The sequence below is a fragment of the Euwallacea fornicatus genome, chromosome 9 (assembly GCF_040115645.1).
Source record: "Euwallacea fornicatus isolate EFF26 chromosome 9, ASM4011564v1, whole genome shotgun sequence".
Lineage (NCBI taxonomy): Eukaryota > Metazoa > Arthropoda > Insecta > Coleoptera > Curculionidae > Euwallacea > Euwallacea fornicatus.
The window spans coordinates 265772-281544 of NC_089549.1; the positions used below are offsets into that span (position 1 = coordinate 265772).

General features: G+C 39.6%; 3 protein-coding genes across 4 annotated transcripts in view; 1 reads left to right on the forward strand and 2 right to left on the reverse strand.

The window, feature by feature from the left end:
- chinmo (Chronologically inappropriate morphogenesis) overlaps positions 1-4227 on the reverse strand; it is a 31574-nt gene extending 27347 nt beyond the window's left edge. Inside the window, exon 1 of the mRNA XM_066285701.1 lies at positions 4209-4227. The gene's annotated coding sequence lies outside the window, so the exon portion shown is untranslated. The remainder of the gene's footprint in view (positions 1-4208) is intronic.
- Positions 4228-5078: 851 nt separating this feature from the next.
- On the forward strand, positions 5079-12792 carry mop (myopic). 2 transcript variants are annotated; one of them, XM_066285695.1, is made up of 19 exons: positions 5079-5981; positions 6096-6225; positions 6909-7111; positions 7167-7338; positions 7391-7535; positions 7596-7858; positions 7917-8270; positions 8331-8492; positions 8545-8779; positions 8839-10365; positions 10467-10570; positions 10622-10787; positions 10840-10962; positions 11015-11202; positions 11255-11524; positions 11580-11708; positions 11912-12102; positions 12158-12465; positions 12521-12792. In XM_066285695.1, the coding sequence occupies exons 2-19, from the start codon at positions 6139-6141 to the stop codon at positions 12658-12660; spliced, it is 4767 nt and encodes a 1588-aa protein (XP_066141792.1). In that variant the 5' UTR covers positions 5079-5981; positions 6096-6138; the 3' UTR covers positions 12661-12792. The 2 variants fall into 2 exon arrangements, with proteins under 2 accessions (XP_066141792.1, XP_066141791.1); XM_066285694.1 differs by having other exon boundaries at positions 5079-6225.
- A 192-nt stretch (positions 12793-12984) lies between these two features.
- LOC136341254 (sodium channel protein Nach-like) lies at positions 12985-15748 on the reverse strand. Its single transcript, XM_066286034.1, has 10 exons — positions 15560-15748; positions 15293-15506; positions 15098-15262; positions 14880-15040; positions 14707-14824; positions 14372-14651; positions 14257-14319; positions 14046-14196; positions 13737-13843; positions 12985-13685 (listed from the first exon to the last, which is right to left on the reverse strand). The coding sequence occupies exons 1-10, from the start codon at positions 15712-15714 to the stop codon at positions 13570-13572; spliced, it is 1530 nt and encodes a 509-aa protein (XP_066142131.1). The 5' UTR covers positions 15715-15748; the 3' UTR covers positions 12985-13569.
- Positions 15749-15773: the final 25 nt, after the last annotated feature.

Genomic DNA, 15773 nt, shown 5'->3' on the forward strand with positions numbered 1-15773 from the left:
CAGCGTCGAAAACCACCCATAATCCATCATCTAATATCCGGCAGTATACAAGGGTTGCTGCTGCATGGGTGCAAGATGTCTGCGCGCCGTCTGCCCCCGGGGTCCCCTATCCCTCGCTAAGGGCCAAGGCCTTTCCCGGCTGCTGCCGCCCGGCGTCCCGACGCCCGTCGCTTCCCGGGGTTGCCGGGTCCCAATTTTTTTCCTCGCGATTATCGAAGGTTTGAGTTTTTTTCCCATAAGCGACAGGTACCTATGTGTCGGAATTTTTCAAATTTTCAAAGCCAATCTCTCAGGAACCAGTGAACCATATGCAATAAAAAATAATTCAAGTTGGTCATCTCGCTAAGCTCTAAAAATTTGCAGTGAACCAAGCGGGTTGTAACATGTCCTCTAGTCTCCGGGATATAAAGTCACTTCCATAAGTATATGTTTTTACGGCTTTGAATTCTTGTCAAAATGATTATCGTTTCCTAAACTGCACGTTCGACCAGAACCTCAAGTGGGATATCCAGTGTCCATCCAAAATCCAAATCACTGCCCCCATATTCCAGAACATCAGTTTTGTCCGCGTTTGGAAATAGTTTCCTAGAGGGACAATTAAACATCTAAGAAACTTGGAAACGGTTTTCTCAAGAGGAATTTTCCATTCTTTGAAATTAGTAGGTCAATTTTCTGGAGCGAAATTTTGCTTCCAAGGAATTCGGAACCCAGTTCCCTAAGGGAGAATTTCCTTTTTTGACGGCTTAGAAACTGCTTTATAGCAGGTAAACTTCACATTTAATAGACTTGAAAATTAACGCATTTCCGGGGCTTCTCCCTGGAGTTCGTGGTGATTCTCCACAAATCTCATTAGTTCTTATTCTTTCCTCACCTGCGGCTTCTCAATCTCCATCACATTCCTTAGAAAATCTTCACGTCTTTCTCGTCGCAATAATTCGACTACAAACCTCACTGCGTTTAGCCTCTCACGTTTACACCCAACGAAATACACTTGGTGTTAAATATGCACCTCCGCCTCCTCCCGTACTGTGAGGACAGGGCTTTCTCTCAAGATAAAAACTCTGTGAGGTCCACGGAACGAATCCTAGAGAATCTACAATGTGGGCTTTGAGGCCTCGAGTGATGAAGTGTTTCAATCGAGACGTTAATCACTCTGATTTCAGGTTTGATCTGAAGATTTTCATTGCTGAAGTGTTCCACTTTTTTTTTTGTCGGCCTAATTGAGGTGAACACGTACCTAATTTAAAGGTCAATAGGACAACACTCGACCAAAAATGAAATTGCCTCTCCGTCGTAGCAACGGCGTCACCCCAGAGCTACCTCTTCCTCCAAGCTTTCCAACGAGCTTCTGCGCAATTTCTCATTTTCCATTTCTTTAGTCAACTTCATGCTGCAGCATTGTGTGCTCCTTATTAACCACCTCATACGGGAGCGAAGCAAGCGAAAATTGAATTGCTCCACTTTCTTCTTTTTTGTTCTCATTCAAAACTTGCACAGGTTGGGCATACACCCCATCCCCTTTGTATAATTTAACTTTCTTTTGAGCAACCTCTTTGGCCACGTTATCATACGTATCCATGGTGATAATCCTCTACATGAGGTATTCAGGGTCCACGTAAGATCCAAATCAACCGCAATTTATGCTTTACATGGCACATTCATTTTCCTCTTCGTCAAATTTATTAGACAATTGGGGCTCTTCAGTACGGGGTTTCCTTTGAATTTCCGTGCTCCCTGCACACTTCTCACATATACATAAAACTAACTAAGGTAACCTCCAGAGAAAACGTCCTCCTCCTCGTATAATTGAGGCCGATTACCGTCCTCGTTTCAGTTAAAACATGAGCTGCAAATCTATTTAAGTAGACACGTAACTTTTTCGTTGTGCTGTTAACATCAAGAGAGATTATCGGGTTTCGTGTTTCTCCCCTGTTCCTTTTCCACGTCTAAATTGTTAAGTATCCAACAGACGAGCACCTGCCAAGCTTTCATTTCCAGGTTATAGCTGGATTGGCGTAATGGGGATTTTGATCTAGAAAAGGCACTTTGTTTCGTATCAGTTTATTATGTTCCAGTTAATGCATTTATTAAATGCAAAAAGGTTTACGCATGACCGGTAAAAGTTACTTTGTTGCTCAATGGAGCGGGCAAGGCCCCGCTCTATAATGTTCGTGCATACTAATCAGTGTTCTTCTTTTTGTGAATTTTCTTGCTATATGAAGGTTCACTCACCCTAGGTTAGGGTAATGGCCATCGATTTTTTATTAGTGCCATAACAACTTCCTAAACGTTTGGTTAGGCCTTTGGCCCTTTATGTGATCAAATGAAAACGCCTTGTCGTGTGCGAAGAAACGGATTTGATGAGATAAACGAACTTATTTTGCGGCTCAGAGATATTTTTTGTGAAAATGAGGCCGGCTGAAATGCTTAATAGAAATTAAGGTAGTTTAAAGGAGCCTTCACACTACAGGAAAACCCTAAAATTTAGTACTGAACAGCATTCCCTAGACATCATAGTGAAGGCGCAGTTCCTCTTAAATTTCCACTTAGTTTTCGCTCGTTTCTGAGGATTATTAAAGCCGCATTCTATCAAAGCCATTTAATATTAATTACATTCTAAATGTTTTATTTCAAACTTTACTTTCCAGAACTCCCCCCCTCCTACACACACACACACACACACACACACACATACATACTCACATACACACAAACACTTGCAGATACCTTATATTCCTATAGAAAACCCTCTCCGACCATTAAACTGTGTTATCGAAAAGAGAAAGTTAGTACCCCGAAATTCGAAACTTTTGTTTCAAAGCAGTGCCCCTCCCCCCGGCCCCCTTTTTATCTAGGTCTGACGCGGCAACGGCGCCTTCGTGTCATCCCCCACCCGACCGCCCTCTCTCTCAAAAAGGGGGATTTGAATCAGCCAGCTGTACGTCGAGGCTTTCGCTTTCCGTTTCAATTTGGAGATTCGCTTTCGCTTTTGGGTTTGTGTATGGTGGTTGCCTTGGAGGAAATGGAGAAGGGGGGAACCCGGGGGCGGCCTGAAACTGTGCTAGGAAATAAGGAGAACTATGTTAGGAGTGGATGAGTTGCGTAATGGCCCCTTTAGGATATATATATATGTGGAGATAACAAGGTTGATGGGCGGGGTGGGGGATAGGGGGGGGAGGGGGGAGGTCTGTAATGTTGTAATAAAAAGGTTCTTTTGTTTTGGTTTTGTTAGGAAGCAAAATATAATTTCGAGCGAAGCTAATAAACGGCAATGCGGCTACTCAGTTCGCGAGGGTTTGCACCCTTTCACAGTCCGAGGGGGAAACAAAACTAGGACGCCTGAAAATTATTTCGTTGTGTTTTCATGACGAGAGCGAAAGGGGTGCATAACATAATACAAACCAGGATTTTCCATTATATTTAACGCAGGAGGAAAGTGAGTTTTCAGTATTTTCTCAAAGAAAACATGTTCCTCACAATACGACAAAGGAAATTACGTTACATTTGTATATTTTTGCCTCTACGAGGCTTCAAATGGAATTTTAATTTAGCCAATCGAAAGCAAACCTTCCTGCTGAAATTCCGGTTAGCCGGACAGTGACGCTAATTGATTTAGCCCATCAGACTAATTACTCAGAAGTCAGTCAATTTGCCCGTAGTAGAGACTTCTAAGCGACAGATTGAAATTTGATATTTTATGCATACAAAAATTTTGTCTTAAATCAAGAAGCTTTGGCTCTGAAAGGGTGAATTTATAATAGAAGTTTAGATAGGGTCAATTCTGAGAGCGAATAAGGTGGACAATGGTCCAAACCTGTTGTTCAACGAAGATCGGTAATCAATATGGACCCTCGTATGGTGAGTTACGTATTGTGCGTTATCTGGGGAATACGGCGTTTTTGCATATAACCAACTCTCTGTTTATGACTCTAATGGAAAAGAATCTGAACTAAAATATTGTTTTAAAGACCTTTATGACGATAATATATAACCGAGAATAAAAATAACATTTTGTAGCAAGACTCGGTAAAACTGAATTGATCTGCGTGCACTGCGTGCAGGTTTCTTTGTCTCCCATTCAAAAAGGAGAACGCATAACGCACAATTTCGAATCGATAAAGTCGCAAGTTTTCCGATGTCATTTCAGAGGTTTCACTCTGCAATTTGCTGCGGAACCTCTTGGGTACAACAAAAACTGGGCCACCTACCTCAAAAAATTGCAGTTTTCAGTCTAAACCGGTCCCTCCATCATCCTCCTCAACATGCAACTGCCTCAGGTACCTTTGCGCTTCTACCCCTGGCGCGTCCACCCCACCAATCGAATCTACCCTACTGACATATCACAACTATCACAACATCGACTTCTCAAACAACACGGAGACCCGGCCAGCTCAGAAGTGCATTTCCACGAAAACAATCAATTTTAGTGTGCGTGTAGTATAGTGAGGGCTGATAGTCTTGCACCTATTCAGCGCATGTGCGCACCCCTCATCGCGATCACCTTGTAGTGCTTTTTGCAGGGGTTGCTGCGTCAGGGGCGGTTGCAGGGGGAGAAGGGGCGTCGCGGCCCAGCGGCATCCGTCGACGTCGCTTTAAATCGAAATCGAAAGGACACAGTGGTGGAACAGGTGCGTGGGTTGTCGTTTGGCTGAGGTTGGCATTGTTTGCAGAAAACCGTGTTAGATTTCTCAATAAAATTGAGGCCTGAGAGTCGGGCAAATGTAATTTCAAGGAGCGTTTTTGAGACGCTTTCAAATCAACGGCCAAAGTGCGTGTCTTTTTACATTGTTTGTTTTTTAAGACTCGTCTTTCCGTTTGCCATTTGAGAAAGCAGTTTCTGAAATATCGACGATTGAAGCGTGTAAAATTCTGTACCTGGATATTTACTCCAAACTGAAACCCTGAATGCAGTTTTTGCCTCAAATGAGATGAACTGGGTTATTTTCGATCTTAAATAGTCTAGTTGAAATCAAGAGACCAAGTACTTGAGGACCAAGAAACTAAAGGGTTTTTCACAGGACGGCAGCGAATATACCGTGCGTTTTAAAAAAATCCGGTTAACTAGGGCTTTAGAATTATTTGACGCTGAGCTCGTATGTCCTTGATAACCTAACCTTACTTTTAATATTAGTCTTTACTAACGCTTAAGAAAAAATTAAAGATAAATAAATTTAATTAATATTTATTTACTTACCCTCATTTACAAAAAATGCCGAAAACACAGGATTGAATTTCAACGGCCCATTTTCCGTTTATGAACTGTCCGCTACGAAAATAAGACAACCATAAAGGCTTTTTGTATATATTATTTTTAGCATTTAAAAACTTTAACTATCGTACACGATCGTGGTGCCTTAAAAAATATTAGTTTTAATAAAACCCAATAATTAAGGTAAACAGTCGTATTTAAGAGAAATTTATTAGAATTTAGTCGTTTATGTTCGACATTATGTAGAACATATCAAAGACGTACGGGGTGGGTGTCAAATAATTCCAAAGCCTATTTGACCGAATTTTTCTTAAAACACGCGGTAGTTTTCGCATATTGTGGCTGTTTGCTTGATATACTTTCATAAGTTGCCCTAATAATTGTGTTTCTGTGGCCGTTCTGAGAACTACATTATATCTTTTGATACAGGTTTTACATTATTTTATCATATGAATTGTTAATAAGTTTGTTCTAAAAACTTAAACTACTAAATTTCAAAGGTCCTTGAGAATAATCAGCGCCATCTATTACTGAGTAGTCCCAATCTCAATATTACTGTCACAGTTTTCTTTGTAATATTTTTGTTATCATATGATTTGCTTCATTTTCTAACGTCTGCTGTCACTAATGGATGAATCATAATGTTTATCAATTTCCAAATTGTTCTTTTTAATAGTGAAAAATCCGTGTTTTAAGATATTTTCTTCATTTCCTACTTCAACCAGCCGCTCCATTCATGTAATACATTGTTACCACTGACATTCGTAAGCAGGTAAACTCATTTCGTAAATTCGCAGTGCTCGACTTAAAATTACTTCGCAAAATTGTTTTCATTGTGTTTTCAATTCCTGGTATTACTGATAACATAGTTATTTTAATGTTAAAGTCCTGTACCTATAAGTCTTTGATTTGACCATTACAATCGAGCCATGGAAGCTGCTCCGCGTTTGCCGATGATCTGCTTTGAGCTGCTGTCCAGCCAGGAGAATGTGCAGTTTTCGAAGAAATTGAAACCTGTAAGCCCATAGATTTATTATTAATCATAGATTTGTACTCCATATATGACTATTAGAAGAGTGAAGCAATAAATAAAGTTGACAGTATCTGGTTCATTTTGTCCTCAATTTTATTTGTAGGACAGGACACTGATGAATTTTTATACACCATAGTACTATAGAAATACCCAAACATACTCTAGATATACCTTGAATTGTTTTAAAATTATTTTGAAATGTATCTCAGAAAAACCTCAATATTAACTTGAAAACATCTCGAAATACCTTAAAATCCCTCAAACATACATATATAATAAAGTACTTTGCTATATATCCATGGATGTTATATTTGATGAAATATATATAATTGGTGATTGTCACCATGAAACCCAGGAGGTCTTATCTAGGTGCGTCCCATAAACTGTGTTAAAAATGGCGAGAGTTACAATTTTAGTTAAATAAGTCTTAAGTTGCAATTTTTGGAGATATTTAATATATCAGACACAGTGTTGTTCTATAGTTTTTAATTTTTAGAAATTAAAAACCATTAAGCAATATCATTTATATCATATTAAAAATTTCCAAAAATAGCGACCTTCTTCTTATTTAACTGATTTGGTAACTCAGTATTTCAAAAAAAACAATAATTTGCTTTCACAGATAAGTCACAGTGTATACAGTCTTATTTCCTTTTTGCCTAATAGTACATTGCAAGTTTTTACAATGAAGATCCTGATGGATATACCAGAGAAATTAACAAACTTGACACTCTCCGAGTCAGTGCCACTCACCCCAGTGCAGATATATTGGGGCTGCAGGCTCTCAAAAAATACTACTGCCAACTGCATTTTTTAAAATCAAGATTCCCAATGGACCCTGGGCAGCTATGTTTTATTGAGTTTGAATGGTAAAAATTCACAACTGTTTCTATCCTTGTTTTACTTAAAAATTTATGTCAACAGGAAAGACTGCCAAAACGGCACCGCTTCGGGAGGAATAAATTTTGAACTTATGGTCGTTTTATATAATATTGGGATTTTGCACTCAATTTTGGGAGCCTTAGACTCGAGATCTAACCCTGAGGGGATGAAATTGGCATGTTCACATTTTCAGTGTGCAGTTTGGGCTTTTCAGGTTGTCATTAAAATGTATATTTGAAATCCCATCAATTCCTAGTTACTTTTAGACCATCAAAGAAAAATATGCCGATGCAGTGTCTTATATAACTTCTTTAGATGTGCCTCATTTTTACAAACAAGTATGTCTGGCCCAGGCCCAGGAGTGCATCTTGGAAAAGAGTATGTTAGACAACAGAAAATCGACCATTATCTGTAAGAATATTGTTGAAATTAATTAGGAAATTATCCAGTAATAGTAATTAAATTTTCAAGCCAAAGTGGCAGTGCAAGTTTGGGACTATTACCGACAGGCATTGACTAGTTTAAAAGGGATTAATGAGGATGTCGTGGGACGCGGCAAATACAAAGACTGGGTCAAATACCTGCAATTCAAAATTGCCTATCACAGGTGTGTTTCCTTGCTATTTCAAGGACAGCAAGCGGAAGAGCTTCAAAAAATGGGAGAACGGCTCGCATTTTATCAAGGAGCTTGTGAATACTTGCAGGAGGCCAGCAAGTATTTGAGCAGCAAGCAGGTAGGAATCTTCTTGTTCTCTTCATGAAAAAATGTGTGTTTAATCAATTTTAAAATAGCAAAAGGAATTGGGCGATGCTCTGGCCTTTACCACAGATGTTGTGGAAGGAAAGAGGAAAGCTGCCAAAAACGAAAACGAGTATATTTACCATGAAGAAGTGCCAGATTTGACTAATTTGCAAGAAGTTAAAGGAGCATCCCTGGTGAAGGGAATCGAATTTAACGTTAACGATCCTGAGGTATCTGGCCCGGACATTTTTCAGCGGTTAGTACCAATGGAGGCGCACGAAGCCGCCTCTGTTTACAGTGAAAAAAAGGCGGAAGTTCTGAGGAATATGGGGCAAAGATTGGAGATTAAAGACCAAGCTTTAGTGGAGTTTATGAGTTCAATGCAGCTTGATTTACTCACTAAGGTACATATATTCCGTGTTCAAGAGGATATTTTATTAACAGCTTAAGTGCATTAATTCCAGATGCATCAAGCTACGGGAATACCTCAAGAACTCATTGACCGAGCCGCTTCATTGTCGGCACAACCTATGGCAATTCAAAGTTTAATTGATGAAATGGCGCGTCTGTCCAACATTTACCATGATGTTGAGGCCAATTTAAGTGAAATTGATTCATTACTTAAGGTCTGTTTTGTTATTGTGTCAAATAAAGTGTTTTTGGAAATGTTTGAAATAGGATGAGGAGGAGAATGAAAGAAATTATCAGGAGGTTATGGGCAAAAGACCTCCAAGTATTATTACTACAGACCTTGCAAGGGAAGCTTCGAAGTACAAAGAAGCCCACACTAAAGCCAATGAGTCTAATGAGACTTTAAGCAAGGCCATGATGACCCATTTGGAGAATTTGAAGATTTTGCAAAAACCCATTAAAGAACTGCAGCAAAAATTGCCTAGTGTTGAGCTGCCCGATTGTATGATTTTTGTTAAGTTCTTAATTCTGAAATAAATATTTTATTAATTTAAATTACAGCAAACATCGACCAAAACGTCTTAAAAGAACTAGAAATGTTGAATTCTAAAGTGGATGAAATGAAGTCTCAAAGAGCAATGCTTTGGGCTCAATTGCGGGACGCCATTCATAATGATGACATCACCAATGCTTTGGTCACAAAACAACCCAACCAGTCCCTTGAAGAGGTGTTTAGGACTCAACTAGACAAACATGGGCAGTTAATTGAAGTACTTGATCAGAATTTGGCAGCTCAAGACAATATCAAAAAGGCATTTATCGAATGCTATGCTAAGGCTGTTAACACTAGGAGATATATACAAGACGTGATACAGAAGAGAAATTCAACGATTCAAGCCTTAATCACTTCACATGATTCCTATGACGATTTGCTGGCAAAAGCAATGAAAGGGGTGGAGTTTTATAGGAAACTTGAAGTTAATGTTTCGAAACTTTTGCAACGAATCAAAAGCGCAAGCAAGGTGCAGCAGGAAGAGAGAGAGCAGATGTTGTCAAAAAATCCTGGGCAAAAAGATGAAGTGTCCTTGGGTATAACTAACATTGCTGCAACTGCCTCCGCTCCGAAGCTCAAGGATTATTTAGAGGCAAGAAAAAAGGCTGCGGCAAACTTTGGAAATTTCAATTATGGAAGTGAGAATCCAAATTGGCCTCCAGGAGTGCGACCTGCTCCTGTCGGATCAGAAATCACCACTGACAATGCATCTCGTCTTACAAATAATAATGATTATTACCATCAGAACTACGGTAACGAAGATATGGCGAAGATTACAGATAAAATGAACTCCCTCATGGCTACTAAGCAATTGCCGGCAACGCCGCAGTACAACTATCCTCACAGCAGTTACACTCCTCAAAGTTATTCGCCGGCCTCTTACACCTATTCTTCTCAATATTATGAATCTATCCAGGGAGTACAAACTCCCGTGAGTGGGCAGGACAATAACAAGGCATTTACCAGTAGCACTAATTCCTATCACACCATAACGAGTTATATGCCACAAGAGAGCGATATGACGTTTACTCAACACTCACAAGGTCAGCAACAAACTTCTTCAATGCCACAACAGACTTCTCAGCAACAACAAAACCGTCAGATGCATCAACAGAAAACTACTCAACTACAGCAACAAATTTCTCAGCTGCGGCAACACCAACAAAGTTCACAATTACAGCAACAGGAATTTCCACACATACAGCAACAACCTATTACTTTGCTGTCCCAGCAACAAACTTCTCAGGTCCAGCAACAAGTTACTCCGCTACAACAGCAACAACAGACTCTACTACTGCAGCAGCAACAACTTCCTCAGACGGTTCAACAACAAACTATTCGGACGCAACAGCAGCAGCAACAAACTCCTCAGTTGCAGCAGACTCCTCAACAGTTGCAAATGCAGCAGCAGTACTATTATCAATTCCCCCAAAATCAGCAGGCAAATCAACAAACACTTTCTGAATCAGGGTATTCTTATGGGTCCGCAATGCAGAATCAAGTTACCCCTGGGCAGAATCTTCATGGTGCAACAGGTTGGTTGTGGGTTTCACAGTAGTTAGTAGCTAAAATGAGGGCCTTAATAATTACTATGTAAAGGCCTCTATAACATAGTTGCCTTAACGGTATTTTCCAGGTGCACAAAACTACACTGCTCATCCTCTTCAATATCAAGTCCCTCCATCGCAGCCCCAATATTTCCCGCAGGGCTACGCCCCGAATCATGTGAACCCTATTAATGTAAGCTTTTAAGGAAAATACGATTTTCTGAGATATTTATTAATTCTTAAGGTGTCCACGCAAAACACCTATGCAATGGGTGCGTACCAACCGCAATACTATACTCAGCCGCACTCGTCGTCTGTAGCCTCCACTACTTACGCGGATAATTTTTCTACTTATTCTTCCCCGGGGACTGCTTGTCAGACTTACACTGAGACTCCAAAATCAAGCACAGGTAGTTTTGTAAACTCTTACCAAATCTCTTTGATTATGAATGTGATTTTCAGTCACCCCTTGTAACCCTTATGACAGTGGGTATGGCTACAATTACACCCCTGAAAGGGTCCTAATTTCTCCCCAAATATCCACTAATACCAGTCATAAAGAGTCGAATGTTGATTTACTGACAGGTGACTGCATTTTAGGGTTTGTAATATTGGAAATTAAAATATTTTGGTTTAGGGTTGGATTTTTCTGCTAGCAGTAACATTCCCACTTTGACTCCACAACAGAATCTGCCACCTGAACCTGTGAAACTGTCACCTGTGATTGAAATAAAATCACCGAAGCAAGAGCTGCCTATAAATGTATCCAATAAACAGGATATTGTCATCAGAGTCCTGCCTAGCAAACCTTTAAACAATCCTGATGTGAGATTTTATGGTTTTCTTTAGACTTTTTTTTATGTTACCGTGTGTACAGGTGAAAGCCTTATTTAATCAAGACTTAGAAAAATTGGAGAAATACGTGGAAACTTTAACTACAAAAACTCTGAGCGGTCCCACCACGTTAGAGGTCAAATGGAAGGAAATTCAGGACAATCAAGAACCTCAAGACGCCCTAAAAAGAACTATTTCGGTCGCCAGATGTTATCCCATGAAAAACAGATTTCCAGACATTTTACCTTACGACTATAGCAGAGTGGAGCTGAAATCTGCTAGCGACGACTACATCAACGCCTCCTTTGTCAAGGTGTTAAAGATCAATTGTCAGTTTTCCTATATTTTTATACAAGGAAAATTTGCAGCAAGTTTCGCCATTTGGGCCACAATTCATCGTGACACAGGCTCCGCTGCAATCTACTTTCGGAAACTTTTGGACGATGGTGCGAGAGCAGCAAGTGGAGGTTATATTTTGTTTGTTGAACGACAATGAGGTGGGTCAAATAACTGAGGTAAAATAGTCAAGATTGGCGTTGAATCCAACCCTCTCTTATAAGGGTTAAACTCAGGTTTTTTTCGTTTAAAGCAGCAGTGAACTTGATTCTGACCAGGCCCTGTTTCTTCGACCATTATAATGCATATTTAACCATATATAAGGAAAAATAGAAACTTGCTGATGCGACATGCACATTTTTAGCTTTTAGGTGATGTGTATTTTCCTACAACCAAAGGTCAAAATGTGACTTTATTGAACCAAAACCTCGTCTTGTCCCTGCAAAATGTCTTTGTTAAGCAATATTGGATTGAAAGAGTGATCTGCCTCACTATGCCTGAGAAGAAAGAATCCTGGACTATAATGCATGTGCAGTTCACTGCATGGCCGGGCAGGTATATACCCCATGTTTGCACTTAGAAAGAAAAAAATAAATCTGTTTTTTGCCAGTTTATTCCCTACATCACCAGAACCATTTATCAGTCTGGTTCTCGAATTAATTACCCAGTTCCAACAGCAAAAATCAATGATGCATCCGATCTTAGTTCATTGCGCATCGGGCATAGGACGCAGTGGATTATTATGTTTGATGGCAAATGCCATTTTGGACGTCACGAATCAAGCGAACACCATTCCAGATCTGGCAGTCTTGGCGATTCAACTGGGGCACTTCAGAAAAAATATTCTGAGGGATCGCGAACACTTCAAGTTCGCCTATGAAGCTCTAGTTTGCTACATCAAGCAATTACTTACACAGGGTTGGTATTTGTCTTTTCAAATAAGTTGATTCGATCAGTTTTCTCGGGGTTTCAGATGGTCTGAGAAAGAAGTTAAACGACGTGGTTAGCAGTAGTACTGAAAAAGAAGATTCTGCATCTGTTGTTACTGTCGTGGAGGAGCCAATTATCGATCCTCTTAGTACTTTGGACCCATTTTGGGCTAGCAAGAAGTGAAGGTTTTTATTTATCAGTATTTACATTCGATTATCTGTTACTTAATAGTTAATGAAACTACCCGTGGCTTAATAAACATTGCAAAATATATTATTAATAATAAACTGATTCTGCATGAAAATTAATTAAGAACGTTTAATTAATTATCAAGACCCCGTGACAAGTGATTAAGAAACATACAATCGGTAACAAAAGATTTCTAGACGTTATGGTGAAAACAAATTATATCATTTACGGGTATGTAGGATATGGAATGTGGAAGTAAATTAGACAGTTTGCAGGAAAATTAAATACTGTTCAGGTGATAAATGGAAGTGATCCAACTTAAAATATAACTTTTTTATATTTCAGAAATAGCATTCTCTCTAGCTTGATCAACTAAAACTACACTTCAAAGTTATCTGTGAAAGATAAAAACTTGAACCTATGTGAAAACATGTCACACATGTTGCGTCAGATCGTTACAGTTTTCCCGAACAGCTAAATTAACAGATAGAAGTGGAAATTCATTTAAAATTCAATGAGAAACTACTTTAGCGCTGCTCCGGTTCGGTATATTAGGCAGTTGCCTGCGTAGGGTCTGTTTCTGCGTTTCAATTAAGAAAAATCAATAAATTTCTTATGAATGTCAGATAGTTTACGAAGGAAGGTAAATGTGGTGGTTAATAGTAAGAGCAAAAAAGAAGAATCTGCAGCTCTCATTACTGTAATAGAGAGGCCAATCATCAGCATTTTTCTATAGCAAGAAGCGAAATTTCTCCAGCGTTTAAATTCGATTATCTGTTAATTTAGCGTGAAAGAAACTACCTGTGCCTTAAGACGTGTGACGGGTTGCATAATAAAATATATCTTTACTTCTGAGCTAGTTGGGTAGGTAGAATTGAGATTTAATTGCAAAAGCATAGTTAATTACTTTTTGTTGCTTTTACACCACCGTATAACGTGTACTGCTTGCAAATAGACAATTTCCACCAAGGAAATAATACTGAATCCCCCGAAAAAGCTGAAAGTGGAGCCACAATACCCTGAAAATACAACGAACAATTTTTTTTGATACACAACTGTTATTTATTTACCAGCAAATATCTGAGGTGGATAGTTGGCGTCCTTTCTGTACAGGGTTGAAGTAAGATCGTTAAGGAATACTCTTATGATGGTGCTATTTTTTACATCGAAATCTGTGCTGTAAATAGAAGAAGGTAATTATCAAACTCGCTGGATCTAGCAAAAAATTATTTGTTACGTAGGGCGAGTAAATTTCTGGATGTAATGGTGACTACAATGGTTATCTTTATTTATAGGTACGTAAAAGGATGATAAAAATAATTTAAAACATGTGTTCTCTATATCTTGAAAACGTGCCCTCCCCAACTTATTCAACTTACTGTAGTATAAAGGCGGTAGCGCAAAATTCCTTGTCCAGAATACCATATGAGAACTCGGGCTTATACGAGAATATTTCACACTCTGGTAGACAATTGCATTTTTCCTGAATAACTAAATTCCCAAACTTTTTGACCAGTTTATCACGTGAGGCTAAAACAATACTACTTTGCACCATCCTCGAGAGACGATAAAATGCATCAACAACAATACCATAAGCACTTTGCATGCACTTTATGTCATCCAGAGTACATCCTTTGGCTGAATTGTAAGGGCCTGAAATAAGGGTTGGCCCTCGGCATTCAAAAAGACGTTACGCGAGTCTTACCAAATTCGCTTTTTGCGAAAAATGGGGCACACCCGCAAACTTCAAAAATTATTGCGATCTCACATTCGACTACGCAGTTTCTGTAAGTGTAAACTGAAAAATATCCCAACGGTTTTTCGTCTGAAATCAGGCATTTTCGGGTGGATGCATCCAAGGATAGTAAGGAGGTTGTCGGCTGTATGTACGCGGCATTTACTCCTATCATGTTGTTCGTGCCTGGATTGCAAAGTACGCTCTGAAGGCCTCGATTTGGGAAGTCATAAGGGCTGTGCACGATCACCTTATTCCACTGAAAATAAGCGACTCTGTATATTTAAACGAAATAGATGATCTACCCTGTATTCGGGCGATGGAGCGAATCCCGGAAGGGTGTCGTTGAGGTAGTTTTTCACTAACACTTCCAGGCCACTTTGATATCCGCATGAGGTAGTTATTTGGGCCGTTTTTTCAGAACTATAATAAATGAGTTAACATTACGGTTGGATGCGTGTTGGCGGTGGGCAATTACCCGTTAATAATATTCTTTGGATATGCCACGTAGTTGAAGGTGCAGCAGTTCCCTATGGGGGTTTTAATGGAATAAAACAAATTTTTGCAGGGTTTGATATCCCCCTTCCACATGCATATCTGCAGAATTTCCTCGCAATTCGGAGTAATTTGATTGAATATCTACATTAAAGCTATCATTTAGCCCAATATCTTCGCATTGAAAACGAACACAATTACTTCGACTTCGCTCAGCCCGCTGCCTTTAATGACATTCTTCAGTCCTTTGTAGTCACCCTCCCTAATACTACTCGTGCGAATTAATACAAAATTAGCCAGCAGCCCCAAATTATTCGCCACCACGTCCACGTTGGACTTATTTTTGCCCTCCCTAAAAACCCTCAAAAAACACCTTTAAACAAACCTAAAACGCACTTGCAATAATTTTCGGGCCATGACGTAGGCGGCTCGTTTAGAGACGATGTTGTTGCTGCAAACAGTCACCGCTGGGAATTTTACAAGATAAATGTCGTGTTGCAATGACGCCGCCACTGTTTTCGTGGGATTAATAATTGAAAACTTCCAAACCAAGTAGATCGGCAACAACGAGGACGTCACCGAGATTATGCAGATCATCAGCCAAGTTAGCCTGAGGTCAATTATTACCGTCATTCGTGGGTCTGCTTGTTTCCTTATAAATACCTTTCGGCTTTTGCGACACTACGTGAGACCGTGAATTTCCACCCGTGGAGGCTGGTCTTGAGGCAGAACTCCAGCCACACTTCTCGAGTCGAAACGAGGGCTCTTTTGAGGAACGAGCCACGTTTCGCCATTTTGAGGGTCAAACACTGATTCATTGGAATAATGCGTGTGTCGTTAGTTGAATGCAGATCAAAATTCGTGCCTTGTTCGCTGA

Coding starts and splice junctions, on each gene's coding strand:
- mop (XM_066285694.1), top strand. CDS start 6,139: ATGGAAGCTGCTCCGCGTTTGCCGATGATCTGCTTTGAGCTGCTGTCC. Junction 6,226..6,908: donor TTTCGAAGAAATTGAAACCT/GTAAGCCCATAG, acceptor TTTGCCTAATAG/TACATTGCAAGTTTTTACAA. Junction 10,788..10,839: donor GACTCCAAAATCAAGCACAG/GTAGTTTTGTAA, acceptor TGTGATTTTCAG/TCACCCCTTGTAACCCTTAT.
- LOC136341254 (XM_066286034.1), bottom strand. CDS start 15,714: ATGAATCAGTGTTTGACCCTCAAAATGGCGAAACGTGGCTCGTTCCTC. Junction 15,507..15,559: donor AGTGTCGCAAAAGCCGAAAG/GTATTTATAAGG, acceptor AATTGACCTCAG/GCTAACTTGGCTGATGATCT. Junction 14,652..14,706: donor CTCCATCGCCCGAATACAGG/GTAGATCATCTA, acceptor CAGTGGAATAAG/GTGATCGTGCACAGCCCTTA.